Source organism: Drepanopeziza brunnea, assembly GCF_022702325.1.
Source record: "Drepanopeziza brunnea f. sp. 'multigermtubi' strain 214-2 chromosome Unknown ctg13, whole genome shotgun sequence".
Taxonomy (NCBI): Eukaryota; Fungi; Ascomycota; class Leotiomycetes; order Helotiales; family Drepanopezizaceae; genus Drepanopeziza; species Drepanopeziza brunnea.
In genome coordinates this window covers 458,441-483,289 of record NW_027094076.1, presented here as the reverse complement: position 1 = coordinate 483,289, position 24,849 = coordinate 458,441, and the positions used below count along the sequence as shown (strand labels likewise).

General features: G+C 47.0%; 8 protein-coding genes across 9 annotated transcripts; 4 read left to right on the top strand and 4 right to left on the bottom strand.

Annotated features, from left to right (window-relative positions):
* Positions 1–4,470: 4,470 nt before the first annotated feature.
* Positions 4,471–5,147, bottom strand: L3040_007403 (uncharacterized protein; the record flags this gene model as incomplete). Its single annotated transcript, XM_007297578.2, has 2 exons — positions 4,471–4,870; positions 4,921–5,147. The coding sequence occupies 2 exons, from the start codon at positions 5,145–5,147 to the stop codon at positions 4,471–4,473; spliced, it is 627 nt and encodes a 208-aa protein (XP_007297640.2).
* A 1,792-nt stretch (positions 5,148–6,939) lies between these two features.
* L3040_007402 (uncharacterized protein) lies at positions 6,940–7,544 on the top strand (the record flags this gene model as incomplete). Its single annotated transcript, XM_066154854.1, has 2 exons — positions 6,940–7,021; positions 7,078–7,544. The coding sequence occupies 2 exons, from the start codon at positions 6,940–6,942 to the stop codon at positions 7,542–7,544; spliced, it is 549 nt and encodes a 182-aa protein (XP_066010745.1).
* A 1,356-nt stretch (positions 7,545–8,900) lies between these two features.
* Positions 8,901–11,742, bottom strand: L3040_007401 (uncharacterized protein; the record flags this gene model as incomplete). The annotated part of the gene is made up of 4 exons (XM_066154853.1): positions 8,901–9,915; positions 9,969–10,064; positions 10,115–10,640; positions 10,692–11,742. The coding sequence occupies 4 exons, from the start codon at positions 11,740–11,742 to the stop codon at positions 8,901–8,903; spliced, it is 2,688 nt and encodes an 895-aa protein (XP_066010744.1).
* Positions 11,743–13,373: 1,631 nt separating this feature from the next.
* On the bottom strand, positions 13,374–14,742 carry L3040_007400 (uncharacterized protein; the record flags this gene model as incomplete). Its single annotated transcript, XM_007297576.2, has 3 exons — positions 13,374–13,834; positions 13,884–14,623; positions 14,681–14,742. The coding sequence occupies 3 exons, from the start codon at positions 14,740–14,742 to the stop codon at positions 13,374–13,376; spliced, it is 1,263 nt and encodes a 420-aa protein (XP_007297638.2).
* A 787-nt stretch (positions 14,743–15,529) lies between these two features.
* On the bottom strand, positions 15,530–16,894 carry L3040_007399 (uncharacterized protein; the record flags this gene model as incomplete). The annotated part of the gene is made up of 5 exons (XM_007297575.2): positions 15,530–15,576; positions 15,654–15,661; positions 15,733–16,582; positions 16,647–16,799; positions 16,849–16,894. The coding sequence occupies 5 exons, from the start codon at positions 16,892–16,894 to the stop codon at positions 15,530–15,532; spliced, it is 1,104 nt and encodes a 367-aa protein (XP_007297637.2).
* Positions 16,895–17,124: 230 nt separating this feature from the next.
* On the top strand, positions 17,125–20,391 carry L3040_007398 (uncharacterized protein; the record flags this gene model as incomplete). Of its 2 annotated transcripts, none has more annotated exons than XM_066154851.1 (12): positions 17,125–17,513; positions 17,562–17,990; positions 18,059–18,139; positions 18,377–18,455; positions 18,642–18,765; positions 18,837–18,877; positions 18,949–19,249; positions 19,484–19,577; positions 19,624–19,690; positions 19,743–20,095; positions 20,151–20,277; positions 20,332–20,391. In XM_066154851.1, 12 exons carry the CDS (start codon positions 17,125–17,127, stop codon positions 20,389–20,391), a joined length of 2,145 nt encoding a protein of 714 aa, XP_066010742.1. The 2 variants fall into 2 exon arrangements, with proteins under 2 accessions (XP_066010742.1, XP_066010743.1); XM_066154852.1 differs by having other exon boundaries at positions 18,374–18,455.
* A 360-nt stretch (positions 20,392–20,751) lies between these two features.
* Positions 20,752–23,451, top strand: L3040_007397 (uncharacterized protein; the record flags this gene model as incomplete). The annotated part of the gene is made up of 4 exons (XM_066154850.1): positions 20,752–20,788; positions 20,852–21,013; positions 21,062–23,017; positions 23,066–23,451. 4 exons carry the CDS (start codon positions 20,752–20,754, stop codon positions 23,449–23,451), a joined length of 2,541 nt encoding a protein of 846 aa, XP_066010741.1.
* Positions 23,452–23,675: 224 nt separating this feature from the next.
* L3040_007396 (uncharacterized protein) lies at positions 23,676–24,652 on the top strand (the record flags this gene model as incomplete). Its single annotated transcript, XM_007297572.1, has 3 exons — positions 23,676–24,226; positions 24,277–24,517; positions 24,566–24,652. The coding sequence occupies 3 exons, from the start codon at positions 23,676–23,678 to the stop codon at positions 24,650–24,652; spliced, it is 879 nt and encodes a 292-aa protein (XP_007297634.1).
* Positions 24,653–24,849: the final 197 nt, after the last annotated feature.

Below are 24,849 nucleotides of genomic sequence, written 5' to 3'. Positions count from 1 at the left end.
GATAAGGGTCCGTCGCTCTTAGTTTAAGGAAATCGTTATTATTATCGTTAAAAGCGCTTGGAGTGCTATACGCAAGCGTGCTTTGCTTAGCTAATAATCTGATCGGTAAAAGGTTACCGATATAATTGCCGGTAATCCGTCCTTTTTTAAAGTCTTTAAAAAGCTTATTTCCGAATCCGAAGTCTTTTGAAAATCCGTTTCCGAATCCCTTTAGTAGTTTAAAAAGGCCGTTCTTACCTCTTTTATACTCGTAGCCTCGATCTTTTTGCTAATCTCTTTCGTTCTTTCTTCGTCGGTTATCGTTAAGATCGCTAAAGCTATTCGGGTCACCGGCTAAGACTCTAGCTTAGTGATATCCGTACTTTTAAGCACGCTCTTAACGATTCTTATACTTTTAGTATCTTTTTTGTTAATACGTAGCTTGTTAAAAGATTTAAAGAGCTTGTTAGTACGTCCGAAAGTGCTAGATCTTTTTTTCGAGTTGTTAAGGTTAAGCACGGAAATCTACACGCTGTCTTTAGTAAGAGCTGATTTTGCTCGGAATGCTCTTAAGTTTTAGTAAGTCTTTTTTTAGCGTGTAGCTCTCGTAGCTTCGAATATTGTCTAGTCCGATGATATTCTTAAGACCTTTGTTATAATTGCTATTAAGCCTAAGCTTTTCAGAAAATTAAATGTAGCTTTTGAGAAAAAGGTTTAAAAGCCGTTAAAGTGATTTTAGCTCTTATATGATTAACGTATTGCGTAGCGATTGATAGATTAAAGGCGTCGAGTACGTTAAAGCGCTTCGTCGTAGCCTTTCGTTAGATTGTATAACGTAAGTCCGTAATTCCGCTATTTGCTTTACTATCACTTTTATATTTTGCTTTATATTCTTTTTTTCTTTCGCGAATTCTTCGCGTAACTTTCGAATCTCTTCCTTTTCTTTTTTTTCTTTCTTTTTTAGACTTTGTAAAAGTGGTAAAAGTAGTTAAGACGTATTATTTTCGTCGTCCGTAAGGTTTTCGGCGGTCTACTTTAAATCGAGGCTTAAAAGTGTTACTTGTTGCTCTTTTACTTTTTAAAAGGTCTATTAGTGTTGCTGCTCGTCGTTCAAAAGCTTGACTATCTTATTAGCGTAGCCCTTTTGCTTTAAAGGGTACCACACGCTTTTAAATAGCAAGTGTTCTTTAAAGCTAATAAAAGTAGCAAACTTAAAGCTTCGTCTCGTATTATCTTTCGTCATCGTAAAACTCGTTTAATCTTAGCGTAAGAAAGCGTGCCGGAATAAGCTCTATAAGTCGTAATCCTTTAGCTTTTTACACTTCGCGTTTAAGAAGTCTTTTATTATCGCTCGGGCCGTGATCTTACTATCTAGCTTTGTATATAATAGCTCGTTTAAGTCAAATAAGATGCTCGACATCTTATCGTTTAGTCCTTCCGAAAGGCTTAAGAGCCTTAGGTATAGTGTTTCTTTTAGTTAAATAGCTAGAAGTTCCGTAAGTGGTAATGAGACTCGAAAGGTATAATACCTTGCTCTTTGTCGGCTAGACTCCTTACTCGAAAGTCCAGTTGCTCGATCGGCTATAATTGTTATTTGTTTGCGTATAAGTCGATTTAAATTTAGTTGGGTTGCTATATATAGCAAGCGCGGCTCTTACAGCGTTGAAGGTTATATAAAAGTAACTTGATTCGGAATCACTCTTCCGTAGAAATAAAGAATTCGGTAGTATAAGCAAGCGACTTGGTACGGAATCGCTCTTCCGTTATAGAAAGAAGGAGGTATCGTATTAAAAAGTATCCTCGCTATAGAGTCTTAGCTTCTCTATGATTGATCACTTAATAGTAATTCAATCACTGATCAGTGTTAAATTGCTTCCAAGCGATTGAGAATATATATTCGTAAGGTCGTAACGGTCGTCAAAGTACTTGCAATTGCAAAACACTCGGTTGATAAGGTATCTGAATTCTGTCTGCTCCTTAAGGCTCAGAGGAGCTGACTCCTTCTATACGATTAGAAGGAATCACGTGCACTAGCTAACTAATAAGTTTACTTGTCAAGTTAAGGGTCCCTTGACTGCTGACATGCTAAGCGAGGCATGCCAAGTGGCCCGTGAACCATGGTTCACGGGTGAGCTTCCCCAACTACTACTACTACTACTACTAGCTAGCTAAGGTCGATATGGATATACCGACAAAAATTGAAATTGCTTTAAAGTACGTTAAAAAAGAGAAGTTATCGGAGCTATCGACTTCGAAATCGTAATCTAGCTTGTTTAGCTATAGCTTAGCCGGCATCTCTTTATCGTAGTCTTTACAACGGTCGAACTTTAGCATCTTTAAGTTCGATATCTTGTCTATTGCTTTAAGTTTAAGTGTAGTAGTAGTAAAAAGAAGAGTGAGATAATAGTTTTGCAATTGATTAATTGCTTAAGTATCTTGTTATCGCTCGGTCTTTACAAGAGCATTTGTGTCGTAAATTTTTATATCGATCTTAAGCACGAACTTAACACTTAATCGATCTTAAAAGTTAGAAAGTAGTAATTAAGTCTTAATATTTAATAGTTAAGATAATAAAGTTATTAATCTTGCTAACTATATATATATTCGTAAAAGAAGGTTAGTAATCAGCTTATGCTATGCTTGTTATTTTAAAGTAAAAAGTATCGAAGCTATTGAAAGTAAACTCTTTTCTCTTTCGTTCGATAATAATATTAATAATAAAAATTAAAAGTAATAGATTTTCTTTTCGTATTTCCTTTTCGAGTCTATTAAAAAAAGTGAGCCGAAGCGGAGTTCTTTTATTCTTTTTTTATGCATTTATCTAACTTATAAGTCGTTGTTGCTTTTGTAAGTCCGTGATCTCTTTTTTATAAGTCCGTAGTTTTAGTTGAAGTAGTTTTAGTTAAGGTAGTAGTAAAGCGGTGATTTATCGATAAACCTTTCAGAAAGAAAGATAAAGCTAAAGTTGTTTCTTTAATAGTTGTATTCTTAATGTATTGTTTAAGCTCTTTGTTTGCGAATCAAAAGATTGTTAAGTCGGTCGCTGCGTAAGTCACCACTTTAATAGTAAAGAAAAGGACCGTATTATATAGAAAGGATGATATTTCTAAGTTCTCTTTAGTAGGAGAAGTCTATGTACCTCCTTTAGCGTGCACGTGCTCCCAACAGGCCTGACAGCCTCAGGCCATCACAGGAGCAGATAGAATTCAAATACCTTATTAACCGAGTGTTTTGCAATTGCAAGTACTTTGACGAACGTTACGACCTTACCAATATATATTCCCAATCGTTTAGAAGCAATTCAATAACCGCTTTACGCAATTTTGATTTTATAAAATAAAGTTTAATTTCTTTTTACTATCACTTAATAATCAATTATAACTATCGCTTTCTTATTTGCTACGCTTTTAAATATAACGCTATTTATTGCTTTATAAAGTCGTTTTTTTTATTTAAATTATTAACTTATTAATCGTAAACTAAATTATCGCGATCAAGTTTATTTATTAATACTTTTAAATAGTTTCTTTATTAAACGAACTTTTGCTTTCGAACCGACCTTTTTCTACCGATATACTAAGCATTACGGCTAAAAGAAATGACGCAAGTTAAAATACGTTAATTGGTAAAGCAATTAAGAATCAAGCGATTGAAGGTTAAGCGGCTAAAGGTTAACGGCTTTATCAGCCTTAATAATAGCTTAATTAAAAAAATAAAGTGGCCCGTGCACTTTTATACAAATGACGCGTCATTATAAAAAGAATAAAATAAGGTGGTCCGTGCACGCGTATTTATATGACGCGTCGACGCGTTAATGCCCCGCGATACGTATTACGGAAAAAAAAATTCCGATGCCGGCGGAATTACTTTAATCCCTCTTTTTTCTTTAATTCTCCCGGAAAAAGTTCAATAGATTGACATAGAATAAAAGTCTTGGCACGCTCACAAATCTTGCAGATCCGTATAGAAAATTTCACGTGATTGAATGACTAATTACTACTACTACTGGAATTTATCTTGGGTCACCGTAGATGACAATAAAGATTTTTTTCTAATGTTTTATAATAATAGTTGTTGTTTAATAAGTGGTATACCGTTACTGTCCCGCCTTGGTGGTGCCGACCTGGCTGCGCCAGGTCGGGATTTTTTACAAATTAAATTCAAGGTAACCGACGATTATTTATATTATTTTTAGCTATCTTACTTTAAACTTATAAGGTTTTTCCATCCTTCGTAAAGAATTTGACTTAAAAAAATCCTCTTTATAAGGTTTTTAAAAAAAGTCCCTCATCGGCCAAGACCTTATAAGGGGAATGGAGAGGAAAACCCTATGGGGCCCCCACCCCATGGAGCAGCCTAGTCAAGACCTTTTTAGATATATAAGTAAAGGGCTACTCCTTAAGTTTATCAGACAATAATCAAGAATTATTCTACTCATCTTTGTTCCCCGTGTTACCGTTCAACATCTTCCTCCCACATACTGCAAATTGTTTACAATCGCTCCCTGTCCGTCTTACTATTTTTCATTTCATGCTCATGCCTCAGCATTTCCTTGATACCTTCACTTGGTTTCACCTGCCTGACTCCGTCCGGTCTCTTCATAGCCGCCCATCTCTCAAGATCCACACCATTCTCCTCCTTCCACTCAACTAGCGCATCGAAGTCTCGGCATTGGTGATTGATGTTGAAGTCTGGAAAAGGAAAACTCTGTGTCTCCATCCAATTGACCGTCAGGAGATCCGTGCTTCCCGTGCACATCAAGTTCTGCGCGAGCACATCGACGCAGTGGTTTAGATGTACATACCAAAGATCTGGATGACGAGTGTTTGAAGCGTTGTACATGTAGTAGTCCGGATATATCAATTTCCGTAGCGAATTAAGGCAATGTAGCCTGTTTCATTATTAGATATGTATATCGCCATTCCTCGTTTATGTACTTACTGGTGGAAGATGTCCAGTTCCGCCATATAAGCATCATCCCCTAAGCCCCAATGGCCATCTTCAAACTTGGCAACAGTCTTGGGGTCTTTCCCAAGCTTTATCACGTCCTCTTTAGTGATTGGTATTGTGCGTACTATTTCCATGCTTTCCCACCACGCGTCAGCTTCGGGGTTGGGAAACTGGCGTGCAAAGCTGGGATTGGGTCCAGGGAAGAGCGTCGCATTCATCTTCTTAACGGAGGTTTGGATTTCCACTCTGTCGAGGATCGGAGAGTAGAAAGATGTTGCTTTGAGGAGGGCATTGCGACCGTGAAGGGCGTGGAGATAGCAGTGTAGCACAAGTGTGCAAGACGTGAGTAGAAGGAACACATTGATCAGCGAGAGTATGATTATGTATCGCCAGAATCGACACGGAAGCTTTTCATCTTGGATCCTGGCTCGGTATGCTCTCGAAAGGAAGTCCGATGTCGAGTTGGCGGAGTCATCTTCATTAAAAATCTTTACTTCATGGTCATCGTCCGTCAGTTCATTATACTTTTCACTTTTATAAAGCCACATCTCGAGTTGAACAATATCTGGCGAGAAGATAGATCCGTGGAGGTACTTGTTCGAAGCTTGATCTCGCGAAATTCTCAGTACTGGACAGGACAGAGGTGAGCCGGTGAGCGCTGAGTAGCCTGTAGATAAGTATTTATTAGGGAAGGCCGGCAACGCACCTTCTCCGGAGTCAGTAGCGCAATCTCTATAGAAAATGAACTTTTGGTCTCTCCCAGCATATACTCAGATCATATTTCAGCTCAGCAAGTGCTGCAGGCAACTTTTCCAATGTGTAGAGAGTTGCGGTGAAGATCTGACAACAAGAACTACGAAAATTAAGTACAAAAGTCCTGAGGTGATACAGACGTGGATTTTTTGGACGTTGTGATAACGTCAGCGGTCCGACTCCAGGGAAGCGACAGTTTTGGGTTGCAGTTTTAGTCTCACAGTCTCCTACGGGTATCGGCCTTTACCCAGATTAAAGGTCAGCTCAGCCAAATGCTTAATGCCATTTTAAAAATTTATGAGAAGTTGCGGTGAAAGGCTGACAGCAAGGGCTGCGAAAAGTAAGCAGCAAGGTTTCAAAGCGCGATGAAGATGTGGCCAGCTGAACGTCGTGAAATAATCAACAGTCTGAGGCTGTTGTAAGCGATATTTGGGGTCGTAAGCCTTATTGTGATTGTCTTGCCAGCAATAAGTCAGCACGTTGCTTGAGCTGCTTGCAGTATTGGATTTGGCTTTCGGGAAAAACCTCCTTCGTCAGAGGTCTTGCATGCTGGTCAGCTAAGATTCGAAATTTTTGTATGGTCTCGGATGTTTTCGTTTTGGGGGGTGGGGGGGGGGGGGGGGGGGGGGGGGGGGGGGGGGCTCCTAAGGCCCGAATCATAGATTTCTTATTGTACTGCGTACTCAATCGCTTCACCGCAGAATCATCTCTGCATGACCGAATGTATCGTATTTTTCAATTTTCATGCAAGCTTCCAGAATGTGTAGTATCATCGAAGACTGCTGTTGTCAGATCTTAGTACATTTGTGAGTCGCTAACCTGCTTATCATATCGCTGGTACACAAATTTCTAGGTTTCATCTGCATGGAATTATATTGTATTGCATGATCGTATTGACACTAAACCAGCTTACCAGATCCTAAAGAGGCCTATCTGAGTGATCAAGTTTCCCGCTGCCATGTGGCAGATGTTCGGAATACGAGCGCATCATTGAAGCATGTCTATGGCAGAAACTGCTTCTCCCGCTATTTTCCTGGTAGCAAACAGACTGCAAGTCAGATTGAGGATCACACGATTCTCATGAGAAAGAATTGGGCTGAGCTACCTCAATTCTTCCCCTTGGTCGCTCTTGATTTCTATAAAGAGCAGGCGATGGAACTCCAATAGTCATCCAACACAGCCAATTCCACAATCAACTCTTTAGTTGCAACAATTCTACATCCACATCAGCCATCTATCTCAGCGCCATCCAGCACCATGCGATTCCTAATCCAGCTCCTAAGTCTGCTTGCGGTGCTTCCGCATGTCGTCCTCTCTGCTCCGCTCCCTAGCCCAAACAGTGAGTCTCCACGATCATTTTCTGTTGCTGAATCATCCTGACGAATTCTGCCAAAGCTGTGGGTACAGGACAAGCAGAGAACGACCTCTATAATCTCAATACTCTGGTCGGGGCTAGTAAGACTGCGAAGCGCGAGAACGCCAACGCCGAAAACAACCTTTACAATCTTAACACTTTGGTCGGAGCCAGCAAAAACGTAAAGCGCGAGAACGCTATGACCGAGAACAACCTTTACAATCTTAACACTTTGGTCGGAGCCAGCAAGAACGTGAAGCGCGAGAACGCCAACGCCGAGAACAACCTTTATAATCTCAATACTTTGGTCGGAGCCAGCAAGAACGTGAAGCGCGAGAACGCCAACGCCGAAAACAACCTTTACAATCTCAACACTTTGGTCGGAGCCAGCAAGAACGTAAAACGCGAGAACGCTAACGCCGAGAACAACCTTTATAACCTCAATACTCTGGTCGGAGCCAGCAAGAACGTGAAGCGCGAGAACGCCAACGCCGAGAACAACCTCTAGCCTAACCCTAGGTCGAGCCTAGTCTTAACACTCTGATCGGGACCAGTAAGAATGCGAAGCGCGAGGGGTAGTAGATTTCAAGCGATGATCTTTACTTTACCTCCCTTCATAGCACTTTGCGTAACGAACCTTTGCGCCGTCCATTTTTCTCGGTTGGGGGAGTACTGAGTCGCTGCTTGAGGGGATTTGTTAAGTGAGAGGAAGGAGGTCGAGGATATGGTGATAGGGGGGATGTGTGTTATCAGGAGCTACGTTCTGGAAAGCTATATATGATTGAATGTCATTTCCCATCGGTGCTGAAAAGGGTTTGTTTTGTTTTAATGTTCCTGGGTTTTCATTCGTCCTAAGTTCATCTTTTATTTTATTCTTATGATAGTCATCGTGTTTATATACTCGCAGACAATACCATCTCTTTCCGGGAATAAGTAGGTGTCGATTAAAAAGAACGTATCCTTACATAGCTCTGCAACGTCTGCATCACTTCGTTTTGGTACAAAGAACGCAGGCCGTGCTTAAAACTTTATAAAGATTCAATTAAGAAAGAGCTAGATTATACTATATTTTCTAGGTTACATGTTTGTGATTTATTTAAATATCGCTATGGATTTATGCCTACTTTCAATATCTTCGGCGATCTTAATTTATATAAAATAAAAGGTATTATCATCTACGATTCTTATACGTCATATCGCTACTACTTTTCGTTATTAATAAACATTACAAATGATCACGGATCGTCATAAAAAGAAGGAACAATTGTATCACATAACGCTAGATTCATTAATAAGCTTTCCAAATAATAAATTGTACTTTTACAACTTCATCTTTATTATTATTTTTATTTAAATCTGATTGATTTCTTCCAGTCGAATTTAAAGTAACCAATGCTTAATGACAATTGCTTATGAAATAAGTTTAAAAGATCGCTGAAATAATTATATACATGCTTTTAAAATAATAATCCCGAGGTATAAGTATACTTAATTTGCTATACGCATTTACATATAACGTCATGACTCAAGTCTCGCAATAAGTCCGTGGTAAGATAAGATCGCTATTACCGTAATATTACCTATATAAATAAAGATCTTATTAGCGTTTCTTTTATGCGGTCGCTCAAAGAACTATTAATCGGAGATTAATAAAAAAAAATCCAATCGAAGCATTTTAGATCCGAAAAGATATTATCAATATAGTTAAGCATCAAACGTATATCTTGTCCGCAAGCTTTATATTATCACGATCATCTATTCCGATTTTTGGTTTTTTGAATTGCTTATATTATTATTTTCTATACTACAAATCATCTTCCTTGTTTGCCGCCCAGTGCCCCATTATCAATTAGTCGTACAGTCATCACACATCCGTCCCCTCAGACCAAGACACGCCGTGCAGCGCCGCAACCGTCTCGAGCAGGATCACCACGCTGCCAATGGTCTCCTGGTTGGCATCCGCCACCTCGACCGACGCCATGCGCTGACGGCGCATGGCCATCAGGTTCCCGGCGAAGGATCGGGCGACGGGAGCCATGGCAGCGTGGAGCCGCGGGTCGGTGATGCCCTGGAGGTGGTCGATGAGCGGTGTGACCAAAGCCTGCAGTGCCGCGATGCGAGCGGCGGCACGCAGGTCTTCGGCCACAGCCGCGGCATCGTTCTCCTCGTAAATGGCCCGAAGGCCCGGCAGGGCGGCGATGACCGCCTCGATGACGACTGGTGCCGCAGCGGCAACCGGTGTGGCGGCGACCGGGGCAGCTTCTTCGCTGACCATAGTGGCAGAACTCGCGGGTGCAGCCTCTGGCTTGTTCATAGCCTCCTCGGTGCTTCCTTCAGAGGAGGGGGCAGGATCCTCATTGATCACAATCTTGGGGGACTTGTAGCCGCCCTTGACCTCCGAAACGATAGGAGTTGCTTTCGTATCAGTAGTAGTAGTGACTGGCTCGACGGCTGGCTCAGCATTCGCAACCGGGAGACCGGAACGAGTCACACGAGTTCCGTTCGCGGCCCGAGCACCCTCCTTGCTGTTCGACTTGCTAGACTCACGCTTCGGATCGGTCTGCTCCTTGATACGCCGACGGCCGAAAAGATTGGAGACGCGGCTGACGATACCCTGGCTAACACGCTTCACCTCGGGGGACTTCTTCACCTCAGCAACAGCAACGGGCTTACGCTTGATAGCCTTGGCATTCGAAATCGGCGTGGTTTTGCGGACACTGTTGGAGGAAGTGACGGGACGGGCGATGCGAGAGCCCTCGATTGGGGCGTTTTTTCTGACCTTGGCCTTGAGATCTGCAGACTTATTGAATCGAGAAGTGACGACGGGGGTATTAGCTTCATTGAATGAAGTCTTGATCGGCTGGCGGCTCGTGGGGGGCCTACAATCTGTTAGCTAGATGTCCCAAGATCAAGATCAAGAACAAGCACTCACAAGCGTCCACTCGGGTTGGTTCCATTGGCAGCGCCAGACCTGGAAGACACGGAAGGAACTGAATCACGGGAAGCACTGCCGCTCGAGGCTGTAGGCCTGTAATCGTAAGTCAGTGGGGAGCTCCTGTGCTGAGGAACGATAATTACCTAGAGTAACCCATGATCTTCTCATGAGCATCGGGCGCAAATCTAATAGATGGTCCACAGCCGTACTCGGCGAAGCGTCGACCGCCATCCGAACGAGCAGGTGACAGCTTCGGCGAAGAAACTCCGTCGTCAGCAACATCACCCTTGTCTCCAGAAACGTTAACCTCCTTGGCATTCGACTCTTCGGGCAGACTGTTTAAAGCGTTGACATGAGACACACCCTCCAATTTCTGCGGCTTCGGATCCCTGGAAGCAGACGACAATATGTGGTCAACAGAGGCAGCGGGCTCTCTCTCCGTGGGGCTCCGGCTCTGGTAGTTTGCGGCGTGACCAAGAGAGGCACGAATCGCAGGCACAACTCTAGCAGTGGGAGAGAAGCCACTTCGGGCTGGGAGCTGGGGGACGACGCGGGCATTCTTGACGAAAGGGCCACCCAATGGGCGAGAGGAGGTACGTGGTGGTATATAGGAGCGACGAGGAGGAGGGGAGATGAGAGATCTGCGCTTGGCAGCACTATCATTGGCATCTGTGTTTGTGTCAATCCAAAAAGCTCGAGCAGGCAGATAGAAGAACCTACCAGTGAGACCGGTACGCTCGGGAGGTTGATCTCTGCAGAGAACAGGCTTGGCAGGAAGCTCTTTCTCGACCGCCTTCTGCTTGAGTCCTAATGTTAGCCTTCGTTTGAAGTTCGGAGTGGATAACGCGCCGCGGAATGCGAAAAAATGTTGTAACTGCGCCCCGGAGACCAGATCGGGAAGAAAAGTGAAACTCACAGCACGAGGAGCATCTTTGGGGGGAGGAGTGGGAGGTTGAGGCATGACCGTAAAAGCAACTGCAGGTGCAACCTCAGAAGCAGAAACAGCCTCAGAAGCAGGAGCAGCCTCAGGAGTAGGAACCACCTCAGGAGCAGGAACAACCTCAGGAGTGACCTCTCGAGCGACCACAGGAGCGGCGTAGTTGATGCGAGAGCTAGTGGCGGTACGCGCAGGAGCTTCGTCGACGAGAGAGGTAAGAGCGGGCGCGACTGTGTCGATGCGAGTGGTGGTTGTCGTCGTACGAGTGATAGTTGAGGTACGAATGACTTGCTGAGCCGCCAAACCAACTCTCGCAGGGTGGTTCAGGACTGGGGACAATGAAGCGCGATCAGATACATTACTATCGCGATAGAGGTTTGGAGGAGTCCGAGGAGCCAGCTGGGTAGCAGAGCGTCCGCCGCGGCGAGATAGGCTGAAGGCAGATGTGGTGGGGATGGACATGTTGACAATGGAGCTATTGGAGGAGCTGTCGCCGTTGATGGTGCCGAGATTGTTATTGTTGGCGTCCTCGGGGGTGTTATTCTCGGCCTGGAGTGGAACTCGTCGAGAAGAACGGATGGAGCGTCGCAGAAGGCGAATTTTCGCGTTGACCTGCTTCCGGCCGATGTAGTGACGAAGAGGACAGTGTGCGTGTTCAGCGGAGGAAGGCAGTATGCGAGTAGTAATCTTGTTTCTCCAATCAGAGAAGTTTTGAGTAGTCAGATTCAACGGAGCAGGCTCGGGAAACTGATGGGTATTGACAATGGCTGAGATCAAGTCCTCCAAAGATGAAGGTTCGTGGGGAGCCACTTCAAGTATAAGAGCGGGGGCCATTCTAGCGCGATAGCTTTCCATACTATTCAGTCGAAACCAGGGAGACACGTGCCGTGAGTCGAAGCTGAAGGCAGATGTGCAGGCACAGTGATCGAAACCTGTTCTGGGTCAGCTCACTTCTCGTGATTGAGATCGATCTTGCGTCAAGGCCATTCCTTACTAATAAAGGGCGTTGCAGATGACTTCGAAGTCTGATGTGTTATAAGAATCCCAGGAGGCCTGTGAAGAGTCTGCAGTTTCACGAAATAGATGGCGTCGAGGGGAATCGGAAACAAGGTTGAGAGGTGGAATCGAGGAAGTTGAGGTTAGAAGAAAATCTCAGTTGTATCGGTGGGGACAGGAACTAGCTTAGCCTTGAGCCCCAGATATCACGAGGCTAGATTCCCGCACCTGGACTACCTAACATCTCAAGCTCCACACCTTGAGTGAATGGCTACCTAGATGGTCATAGTCGATGGCCTGTCTAGCAGCATCGTGAAGGAGTAGGAACATTAAGTTTACCGAGAGATGCTGCAGGCTACAAAGAACTGCATCACAAAATACAAAGAATAAATTTATGCTATACAATGCTTGAGCTGAAACGCATAATATTAAACATCTTTATAGTACGGAGATAGAGGTGATAGCGATTCTGTAGCGCCAGTTGGCAGCCAGCGCTTTCACTCTGCCAATCCTCCTCAAAATGGAATATGCCAAAATTTACAGGCGGTGTTCATGATTCAATTGTGAAAATTTGAGTCTTGATAGAGTGGAAGTGATATTGCAGATTGGAGATGCTCTTGCTTGCCCCAGGCTTCAGGCCTTCAGACAAACACGGACAGAGGGAGGAGAAATACACCAAGCAGATAGAGAGAGTGAATGGTTTATTCTGTATCAAAAAAAACCCCGGAATAGCCTTGGAAGGTACCGCAATACATTGGGATAGACTGTAAAAATGGCTTGAATCTGTAGATGCCAAAGGGCGCAGTAGATTCAACGAAGCGCATTGGTCCCACACTCGGAAAGAATATTGCAGCAAGGTTGCAAACGTAAGAATAGTTTTAAACGATAGTGAAGCATGTCTAGTAATCATAAGTAAGTATAAGTCTCGTAGTAAGTATGATGAAAGTGTATGTAGATCAAGAGGTGTCGTCGGATTTGGCATTCTGCAAGCGACATTCTGCCAAGCCCACCCTCAGCCCCAACCCCAGAACGGGCACAAGTGAAGCAGACTTTCCAATCGAAGTTCTAGGTATTTTCAAGAACAGACAGCATGATAAGAAACAGCGAGACAAACAAGTCGCGATGCAGTGACATAATAGTAGCATGGAAGACTGGGCAGGTGAAGTTGGTGGGTGCACTGATAAAAAGCACCGATGATACCTATTCAAATCAACGCCTCGCATCCTAAAGATAAGCATATGCTATCTAATTAAGTTTAGATATCAAGTCTCTCTTGTAGATTAGGTGTCGAGACCTCTGTATCCCAGTATCCCAGTATTAAGCTTTGTGTACATGAAAATCGAAGAAGTGAAACTAAGGAATGTTATATTTTCAGCGGCAAGTTCCCCCCCCCCCCCCTTCTCCCTGACAACCATCCAACCCCAGATCGCTATCTGGAAGCCAAACCAAATACCGCAGGTCACTCATGATCAAGAGCAAATCGCACCAAAATCGCGGTCCTCCAGAGGCTGAGGAAAGATCCCTTCGTCCATGAGCACAAACGCATCCCACTCATGAGCTGCTTCGGTCTTGAAGTTCCAGAACACCCAGCCCTGCGAATGGCTTTCGAAAGCCGAGAGCTGGGCTTCAAGGTATCCTCGCATATCGCTTTTGAAAGTCTCGTTCCAGTTGGTGATGTTGCTTTTGTCGTCGCATTGGCCGACGTACGAGGAGCCCGGGTAGGTCCCGTCGTATCTGGCACCGATGCCGTACCCGTTGAGGGCTGGAGCACAGTCGGTCATTGCGGCTGTCCACTCGCCTACAACTACCCATTTATCGGTCTCGGAAGTATACGATGCAACGTTGTTACATACGAATTGACGGTGCTCCCATGGCTGGAGAGCTACAAGCTCATTGGTGAAAACTTGGTATTCGTGGTGGTCGACAATAACTGAAGGCACCATTAGTCGAGGATTTAGATCTGGCTCAATTTGATATACCATTGTGCGAGTTGTTGTCAGATACGGAAAGGAACCCATTCCAAGTCTTGGGGGTCACGAATGCATCATGCAACATCACAGGCGTGTCGCTGACAGCTCGGACCTGATCAAACCCGTCTCGGTAGAACTGCTTGAGTTTTTCGAAGTTCAGAGCAGAGCTGAAAGGCTCGTTCAAGAGCTCAATTGCTACAACCACATCCTGGTACTCCTCCTGGGCGTACTTCTTCGTGATGGTGTTGAGGACTGAAAGTGTTTGAGCAATACTGTCACCTCCTTGCCATCCTGGTGTCGACACCTTGTGCCCTGAGTTGTCAAATCCATTTTGACTCAGAGGCGCTCCGTGCAGATCAATCCAGACCTTGAGCCCGGTTGCTCGCGCCCACTCAATGGCTGCATCAATATACGGCGCTGCACCTTGCGTATATGGCTCTCCGCTCTCGAGAGAGTAGGCCCAGTATCCTATTGGGATTCGAACGGTATTGAAGCCAGCTTGTGCGATCTTCTGGAAATCCGAAAAGGTGCACCAGCTATCCCAGTGAGGCTTGAGGATGCTGTACGCGGCATCCGTACCAAGCTTCTCGGTGAGCGTGTATTCATCGACTATCCCTTTAGACGGATCCAGAGCGTGGAATATGGACGGCGTAATCCATGGCTCGAGTAGCAGCCAGCCTCCAATATTGAGTCCCCGAACTTTGGTTGAGCCCCAGTTGAAATCCACGGATCTTTTCGATGAGGTCTCCCTATAGAAAATATTAAAGGAAAGTTCGAATCTACCAGGAGAAAGGAAGGATACAGACGCTGGCAGAGCAGCAACCACAACTGCTTGTAGAAAAGCTGCCAGAATGATTCTGAATAGCATAATTAGAAATTTTACTTGGAGCAAACAAGCGTGGTGAGGTAGAAGCTTCGAAGCCAGAAGGATCTGGTATTTGAGATGAGCACGCATTCTTCCGTAGAAAGTTGGGATCGGCAGGCAACTTTTATTGGCTGGAGAGGAGGCGAGTGGATACTTTTTTGGGCTAGAGGGATCATCCGGTCTGGCAAAGTCAACAGACTCGCTTGAGAGCCTTGTCGTGATACAGTATAGCAAACGGAACACAAAGTAAAGAACTTGAGAGCTGGGGAAAGGGAGGGAAAAATTAGCAATCGAAGCAGCAAGGTCATCCTGACCGAGGTTCTGTGCGAAATGCACACCAACGCCCGAAGCTTTTTTGGCGGATCAATTGGTACAGGGCCGGAGCTTTTTTCCTATACTCCGTAGATCGCGGATGGCGGGTGCGACCAGGCATGCGGGTACGCGCTTCACAGGCCGGGAATAATAATATGGATTCTAGAACCTGCATCTCGTGATCAGAGGACCTTCGACTCGAACCGATTTCGAACGGAGAGATTTGATAACGTTCGAGAAGAACATTAATTGTCAAACTCAAATCCTTGAGCGAACGCCCCCCATCTTCACACCACGGCCGATCCCATGTATCCTTCAAAAATTGGCGAACAAGATGCTATCTATGATGGCCTTTGTCCACACTTTGGTTGCCAACGGATGAGCGCAGAGCTTGTTATGTCCGGATATATCCAAGCCAACACCCACCGGGGCCGAACCTGGTTAAGTGATGCTCTAGTGAGGGCATGTTGACAAATTTCTAAGATAGGAGGTATAAACATTCGGTCGCTGCTGGATTTGCGTATGCTGCAGGAGTTGATCATGAGAAATATCAGCGGAAATCTACATAGCTTCGAAGATCAAGATGCCCAACACTTGCTCACCTGTTTCTCTTATCCAATTCCGCCATACCATTACTTCGCAGTATTCTTCTCCACAACACCCCTCGCAAAATCCCCAAACGTAAGACCCTGCTCTAGATCCACCAAATCGCCCAGATTTGGCTGCGTGAACACCGCCAATGTGTTCCTCGCAATAGCAGCCCCTTCGTTCTCCCCACCGGCAATACCAGGCCTAACGCCCCTCACATAATGCGGCACGGCCTTGAATTTCCCCTTGGTGATCCTCTCCAACGCCTCACCCGTCTGAAATGCAATACAGTCTCTAGGAATCTTCACTTGCACCGTCTCTCCGCTGCGAGACAGGATGTACAAGCCTGCCGTGGGATCAGGGGACGATTCAAGCTCTGGGAGAGTCGGGAGAAAACGAGGATTGTCAGAGCATCCAATGGGGATACATGGGACTTGTCGTGTCTCGTTTATGAACATTGCGCTAGTCAAGCCTGTCAGGCACCCATGATCGAGATGCGTAGCACACCAGTCATCGTCGTTACTCTCCTCCTTGGCTTCTGGATCCGCGGGAAAGTAATGCAATAACCTCGCCTTGGTAGTAGTTGAATTCTTGACAACATGCTCGAGGTATCCCGGCTTGTAGTCTGGAATCTCTTTCTCGGCGTATTGGTCACATGCTCTGGCTACCAGGACACCAGTATCGATAATGAGACGGCACAGATCCTCAAATGTCTCTCTGAAGCCGGGGATCACGTTGGGCCACAAATTAGGACTGAGATATTCAGGAAAATTGGTAGGCGAGAACTCCTCCGTGGGTTTGGCGCAGTCCAAGGAGGAGTCTACGTAGAAGGCGCAGTTGGCGTAGAAGGAGCCTTTGTAGGTATCGATTTGGCCGTTTTTTAAAGTCTCTTTACCGCGCGACCACCCGGTTAGGTATTTGGAGGTTGGATTCTCGAGTTTATCTGGAAAGTTAGTGCTGTGAATAGGATAGGGGTGAGGATGTGGATGTGGATGTTGTAGGTTTACCAAGTCGGAACTGGGGGAGGTTTCCGAGGTAAGAGGAGTAGGAGAGGAGGCGATGGCGGAGGGCTAGGAAATCTTCTGGGACATCTTTGACGATGATTATGCCGAGAGATTCTGGCCCAAAGGCTTCTACCAAGGTAGAGAAGGGGACATTTCCTGGTGAGATGAGCGGACTGTCTAGAGTTTTGATAAGGACGTATATTACCAATTTTCAAGTCTTCGAGACTGACCGTGACTGGTGCCGAAGACATCTTGAGGTAGACAAGAAATACTGAATTATTAAAGAGGAAGAAGAAGGGGGAATTCGATATAAGTCCAGAATGTCACGGGGTGAGGAGGTCGGGATTCAGGTCGGAAGGTGGGCACTTTTTGGGTCTAGCTCCAAGCTTCAAGCTTCAAGCTCCTGGAAAAGGCAGGTCTACGATAACAACAACAACTCATTGCTGAACCACATATCCGTTCAGCGAAGCATTTCGGCAACATGGTGAAACCACTCTCATTCAAAGGCGACAAGAAGACGAAAAAGAGGAAGCGCGTCGACGTTGCAGAAAAGTTTGGCGACGGCGAGGATCTACCTTCGGCCAAGCAACCTACCGCTTCGAAGCCCGAGCTGGACGCCCCTGTGGACGACGATAGCTGGGTGACGGCAGAGGCTACTGGAGATGTTGTAGGGCCGATCGTTCTGGTTCTGCCGTCAGAGCCGCCGAGTTGCGTGGCGTGCGATACAAATGGCAAGGTCTTTGCAAGCGCGCTGGAGAATATCATCAACGACGACCCTTCCACCGCAGAACCCCACGACGTACGGCAAGTTTGGGTCGCGAATCGAGTAGCAGGCACAGAGTCGTTTACATTCAAGGGCCACCATGGAAGGCAGGTCAAAGAGTCGCTCCTGATGGGATTCTGGCTAATATCTTACAGGTACTTGAGTTGCGACAAATACGGCATGCTGTCTGCGAATACAGAAGCGGTATCACCGCTCGAATCATTCCTCGCCATACCTACCGTCGACACACCAGGCACATTTCAGATCCAAACACTACGCGAGACATTCTTGACCATCAAGCCATCTACATCTTCGAAATCGAGCGCGCTCCCTGAGGTACGAGGTGACGCAGAAGCTATTACATTCAACACGACGCTCCGCATTCGGATGCAGGCACGTTTCAAGCCGAAACTGAAGGCGTCAAAAGAGGAGAGGGCTAGGGAGAAAATCAGTAGGAAGGAGCTTGAGGAGGCTGTTGGCAGGAGGCTAGAGGACGACGAGGTTAAGAAGTTGAAGAAGGCTCGGAGGGAGGGAAATTATCACGAGGCTTTGCTGCTCATCAAGGTCAAGAACAAGCATGATAAGTATAGTTGAGGGTCTGTTTGGGCGGTTGTAGCCATCGCTTGCGGCTGAAATGGTCACTGCCCCTGAGGTCTCGGGCGGCGACCGTAATCCGACACTTCGTCGGGGGCGGCACAGAGCAGTTGGTTGGTTACAGAATATACGGCATCATGTAAGTTCCCTCAGTCGATATCTGTGTTGGTTTCAAAGCTGGGTTTGCGTTGGGCCCGAGATAAGCAATTCTGCAAAGATACATGCACCTGGCCATGCACGCCCTTTAGCCCTCTACTTGTGGGAAATGTTCTTTGCAATTTGCTCTCCTACCTCGTCTCTTTTTCTTTTGCCACATCGTATCCTAGGGTTTTTGTTGCTCTAGTATCTATCCACGTAGGCTGATTCACCCTAGTAGGTATCTGTGTCAATGGCAGGCACCCGCCGCAAGTGCCACCCATCCCGAGGCCGTTGATCTCATCGCCAGAATCCTCGCGGTGGGTGCAACGTTACCATCTACGTTCTGAGGTTCTAAGATATCCTGCGATATCGCATGTAACGCGTGGGGTGGTGTATGGTCACATTAGACTAACATAGTCGAGCAAGTAATTGGCTGATAGTTTCCGTTCGGGAGGCCTAGTCGAGGTCGCCATATTACAGTCTCTTTTCGAGAATATGGATAGGACGGGGAATCCAACCCGTTGGGCCGAACGCGTTCCCTCAATATCAGGCACTTGGAACGGGAGCGGCAGAATCCACGTGAGCACCATAATTATCCGCCAGTTTTCGTCCCCAAAGCTTTTATTGGTAAGGCGGTGAATGAGCCTGACATTTGAGGTAACATAAGAGGAAGTTTGCGCTTTTATGTATATATCAAGCACCACCTGCCTCTTCTCAGCTGAAAATCTGCAACTCCAATGTAAGAGTTCCTCGCTCCAGATGGATACGGCTTCCGAAATTTCAAATTTTAATAATCTCTCTTTGTCGCAGAAAATGTACAACCTCAACGCCATATCCTCTTTTCGAATTGCACGCCCAGCAAACGTCTATGTCTACGATATCGTACCTGTAGCCGGTGCCATCGCAGCTATTTCCTCCGATGATAGTTTGCGGCTGCTGGATCCGCTGGCGCTGCATAGGGGCCCGCTGACCGAGGTGAAAGAGGTTCATAAGGAGGTCACGTGTATGCAGGCTGTTGAGAGCAGTGGGCTTGTAGCTACGGCGGGGGGGGATTATAGGGTGTGCCTTTGGGACCCGAGAAGTGGAGAGAAGGTTTGGGAGGTTAGAAGTGGTGAGTTGTGGAGGCTTCGTTTGGGTTTACTTCTCTTTCTGTTTTTTTTTTTTTTCCTCTTTTGGTTGGCTTGGGTAACTTTTGGTGTTGTCTCCTACATATCTCGCGATTTTCAGCGTGTACTGCATTCCTTTCAAGTCGGGGTTTTGAAGCGGCTGAAAAGAGGGAGGAGAACGAGCCTCCTCTTTGCTGTTCTTTTCGATGGGATCTTGAGCCTTTGCTGATATCTTCTAGACTCTGAACCAATACTGTCTCTGGCAACTTCTTCTCCGTATGGACTAGCAGCGGGTACTGAGATGTCAGGCCACCAATCATCAGTTCTGATATGGCAAGTTCACCCGTCTGTCCGAAGTGCCCGTACTAATAAGAACCAGGGATATAAGGAAGACTGGATTCCCAGCGGTGCAATACTACGATAGCCACTGTGACGATATCACAGAAGTATCACCCCCCATTTCCCTACACTCCTACTGGTTGTTGACTCCTATCTCAGCTCCAATTCCACCCGACCAAACCACATATTTTACTTTCCGGTTCGACAGACGGTTTAGTCAATATATACGACACTACGATTGAAGAAGAAGAAGATGCTTTGCAGCAAACCATCAACCACGGTTCCTCGGTACACCACGCCAACTTCATTAGCGAGCACGAAATCTTTGCTATCTCCCACGATGAGAAGTTCTCTATTTACCAACTGTTAACGGTACCGAATCCAGAGGAGCAAGATGAATATTCGTGGTCGACTCATCATGGTGATATGAGGCAGAAGTTGGAAGTCGACTATGTTGCGAACGTGGTCAGGAGGCCGGACGGAGGTGCTGTTATGGGTGTCGGAACCCATAGGTATGTTGCTTGCTCCCCTGATCGATTCGGTACCATGGAAAATAATCCGGAATAGCCGTGAGACGTTTGAGCTCATCCAGTTGAGAAAAGACCCTCCGTGGACATTTGCGCCGGAGGCCAAGGTTGCCTTGCCTGGAGCTCATGGATCGGAAATAGTCAGAAGCTTCTGCTTTGTGGACTCGGTGAGCAAAAGTGCAGTCTTCTTCTTCACTCTTACTGACGGTCTTGTCTTCTAGCAACAGATAGTTTTAACGTGCGGAGAGGATAGCCAGATCAAGGCATGGAAAGGAGATTGAGGCTCGGGGGAATGTAGCGGGGTGAAAGCCCATGAGTCGAATATATAGCCAGGTGAATAATGAATCAAAAGTTGTTTGGGATTTAAAGTTTCAAAATATCATCTCGCTGTACGTAACTCTCTGCAAAGTATGATTGTATAGTGTCTCAGGACGCTCCTGTTTGTAAGCAAGCGTTGTCGCGTGCTCGGGACGGAATCCGAAAACCGTCTTGACAGCTGTTAGCTTCAGGTCAACATTGACTAGCTGAGTCGCAACCCCACAACCACAAATACCCTCAGTGCTATGCAGCTGGGACAATGACAGGGCTACCTCCTACAGCTTCTCGAACGAAGTGATCTCTCACGCGCAAATTTCTACACTATGAAGGACTGGAGCCGACAGCTGTGGCTCTTGATCTGTACGTCATGTTGTGACATGCGGCCACTGAAATAATTCCGCTCATTGCTGACATTCCGACCAGTATTTTTGCCTTTCATATACCCTACAGTGTGCGCGCAAGTTCAAGATGGCACCGAATCAACGGCGACAGCAGATGGAAGTCCGCAGCCCTCAGTGGCAGCGCAATCGCCAACGCCGCAACAGCCACTGCGCGAGCAAGATGGTGGGCGGAGAAGGATTGATGGTAGGAATAAGCCGCATAATATGAAAGCTATGTACTGACGAGCCAAAGGCACAGAGCAGGTTGATAAGGCCCTCTTCTTCCTGCGAAATTACGAACGACTGAACCCACGCCCTTCTCGAAAATCCTCTGGCTTACTGGCACAAGCTGGGCAATACCTACTGGCACTCATGCCCCGGCTATCGATACAAGGACCAGCATCAGAAGGGTCAGCGGAGCGCCACAAAGAACCGTCCCGACCAGTAGCAGAGGCGGTGCGACTGTTGGAGGAGGCGGCGCAGATCAATAACCCAGATGCCATTTTCCTCCTGGCGGAAATGAACTTCTACGGCAACTTCTCGACCCACAAGAACTACCCAGAGGCGTTCCGGAGGTATCGCCAGTTAGCAGCGTTGGATGGCAACAGCTCGGCGCAGCACATGCTAGGTTTCATGTATGCCACTGGGATTGGAGGAGCCGTCGAGCCGGACCAGGCAAAGGCGCTGCTATATCACACTTTCGCGGCTGAAGGTGGCAATATCAAATCAGAAATGACGCTTGCATTCCGATACCACATCGGGATTGGGGTTGTGCAGAGCTGCAATACCGCGGTCAAGCACTACAAGACAGTGGCAGACAAGGCGATTGAATGGTTTCGGTCTGGGCCGCCTGGAGGAATGGCTTGGGTACCGGACTCTTATAGGATCGCGGACGATGATGGAGGGGTTTATGGAGAGGGGGCAAGTTTCTCGAGCTCCGGGACCAACAGAAACAAAGCGAACGTTAATTCGGATGCTCATGCTGCGCTGGATGACGTTCTGGAATACCTGGATCTTATGTCGCGAAAGGGCGATTTCAAGGCTACTTTCAGCTTGGGAAGAATCCATTACGATGGTCAGAAGGGGCTGGCTAGGAATATGAAGAGTGCAAAGTGGTACTTTATGAAGGTTGCCAAACTCTACTGGACGAGGGAGGGACGTATCATCGAGAGCGAGAAGCCAGGCTTAGAGAAGATGGCAACCAAAGCCGCCGGATATCTTGGGCGCATGTTCTTGAGAGCAGAAGGCGTAGAGCAGAGCTTCGAAAAGGCCCAAATCTGGTTTCAGCGAGGTATCAAGAGTGGCGACGCTGGTTCCCAGTATGGGATGGGGCTCATGTATTTGGAAGGACTAGGTGTCCCGAGAAACGTCATGAGGGCGACAGAGTACCTCAAAGCTGCGGCAGACCAGGACTATTCGCCGGCTCAGGTTGCTCTGGGAGCCTTGTATCTGGACCAAGGCACAACAAGCGATGTCTTGGTTGCCAGTAAGTACTTTGAACTGGCCGCTAGATATGGCCATATTGAAGCATTTTACTTCCTGGCCGAGCTCATCGAGCAAGGCATTGGTCGGGAAAGAAGTTGCGGACTCGCTGCGGCGTACTACAAGAGTGTCGCAGAGAAGGCCGAGCCTCTCCTTTCTTCGTTTGCCGAAGCCAATGAAGCTTTTGAAGACGGCGATCATGAGCTGGCTTTGATCGACTACATGTTTGCTGCCGAACAAGGTTACGAGAAGGGACAAGCAAATGTTGCCTACCTACTTGACCAGCAAAAATCTAAATGGACCCTGCCGTCATGGCTATCGCCCAGCTCGATCTCACGACCTGAACTCCTCAAGAATGGGGCACTAGCTCTGATATACTGGACGAGATCCGCCAAGCAGTCAAACATCGACTCGTTGGTGAAGATGGGGGATTATTACCTGAAAGGTGTCGGCACCCAGGCAGATTATGAGAAAGCAGCTTCATGCTACACGGCAGCTTGCGAATATCACCAGAGTGCACAAGCTCTCTACAACCTCGCTTGGATGCATGAGAATGGCGTTGGTCTCACTCAGGACTTCCATCTTGCGAAGCGATACTATGACCTTGCGTTGGAGACGAACGAGGAGGCATACCTGCCTGTGACACTGAGCCTATTTAAGTTACGGCTTAGAAGTGCTTGGAATACTCTCACACATGGCAGGATCAACTCCATTCAGGACGAGCCAAGTAAGAAACGAGACCCGCCGATTCTTAGAAATTACTAACGAAAAGTAGCACCAAAGAAACAATGGTCCCTCTCTGAATGGATCACCAACTTCCTCCAAGACGACCATATGTATTACGGCGATGCCGACTACGACGACAACTATCTCCCAGATACCGATCCCATGCCAGGAGGTGATGCAGATGGCATGTATGACAATATGATCGACGATGGGCTATTGGAGAGCCTTGCTATTATTGTGTTGGCAGGGGCTCTTGTTGGTTTGATCTATTACCGCCAGCAACGTCAATTAGCACATAGAAGAGGACAGGAAGCCGAGGCAGCACAGAATGGTGCTCAAGATGGCCAACCTCAGCCCCAGCCGGACAATGGTCTCTTCCCTCAGCCTGGAGATCCTGATTTTGGGCAGTGGGTTGCGGGCGGCGTGGGTCATTGAAAATGGAGTTGGGTTGGATGTATGGTTAAGCGTGTAGAGTTAATGAAATGAATACAGCGCTCGCGATCCACGGTCACCTGACCATCCCAGTACTGCCCAGACTTTCAGCCTCGTGAAGCCCGGCTCGCGACTTCAACGTCCTGAACACCAATTCAAGCCCACCCACCAGTGCTCCACAACAATTGATCTATGACTTACCTTTGACCAGCACTAACACCTTCAAGATGTCCACCCCGGCAGCTAAGCGGCGCAGAATCGACGTCGCCTCCCAAACCCTTTCCAAACCCTTTCGCTCTCCCTTCAAGACGCCCTTCAAGTCCCCCGCGAAAGACGACGCATCTCAAGACACCACCAATACACGGGCTCCGGCTAGAGCTTCAGCTCAAAGCAGCACACCGCTCGCCCTCAAGAGCAGCAACTCCCTGCTTTCGAACCCAGCAAAGACTCCAAGCCTGCCACCTCCATCGGCAAACCCAAGCCGCGGACCCCGCAGCAAGAAGACATTCACGTCGCCCGTCGCCGCAGCTGCGCTCAATGCCGACCCAGATATTGCTCAGATGCTGCGTGCGCAGCGAGAGCTGGAGAAGCAGCTAAAGGAGGTCAAGGAGGCGTTGGAAACTGCGGAGCAGGCACGGAAGATTGAAGCGGAGAGCGAGAAGAAGGATCCAGAGGGTGAGATTGATGCGGAGCTGGTGGAATTGATTGAGAAGTGGAAGGGGGCTAGTCGCTTGGCTGCCGAGGAGCTGTTTGGAAAAGTGAGGGATAGGGTTAACAGGTATGTCTGCTACGCTTGGTGGCATAGGGATGGATACTCATGAGGTTCAGGATGGGTGGTCCACGAGCCTGGAAAGAGATGCAGAAGAAGCAGGCGGAGCATCAGAACTCGTGGGACCAGGAAGAACCAGCTAAGAACAACGATTCCGATGATGGCGACGACGGTGAGAAGAAGAATGTGGAGAAGAGGGATATCTATGCTGAGTACAGCATCGATCCGGAGACGGAGAACGAGAAGTCGCAGCGTGTTAAGGGTCTTGGCGATACTGGAGAGCTTCCCGGCCAAGAGGACGTGAGTTCGTCTCATCCAGCAGTGCTGAGTATTTACTGACATTGGCAGGAATTCACTATGGCTATGATGTTGAGGACATTGAACGTTAACCTGGACATCATTGGCTACGACAGAGAGGAGCAGAGATGGATCTAGAATCTTGTGGATGTCTCTGTTGCTAGACACGACTTGATGTGTGGTTGCTTTGCCTGATGGTTGCAACATTGTTACAATTTCCTCATTTTCACGAGCTGATACCCCGCCATAGGCACATCGCATTTAGCGCTTAGCCTTATGCTTATACGAATGAACGACATTGAAAATAATCCGGACTCCTGCTTGGGAGCCCCTTG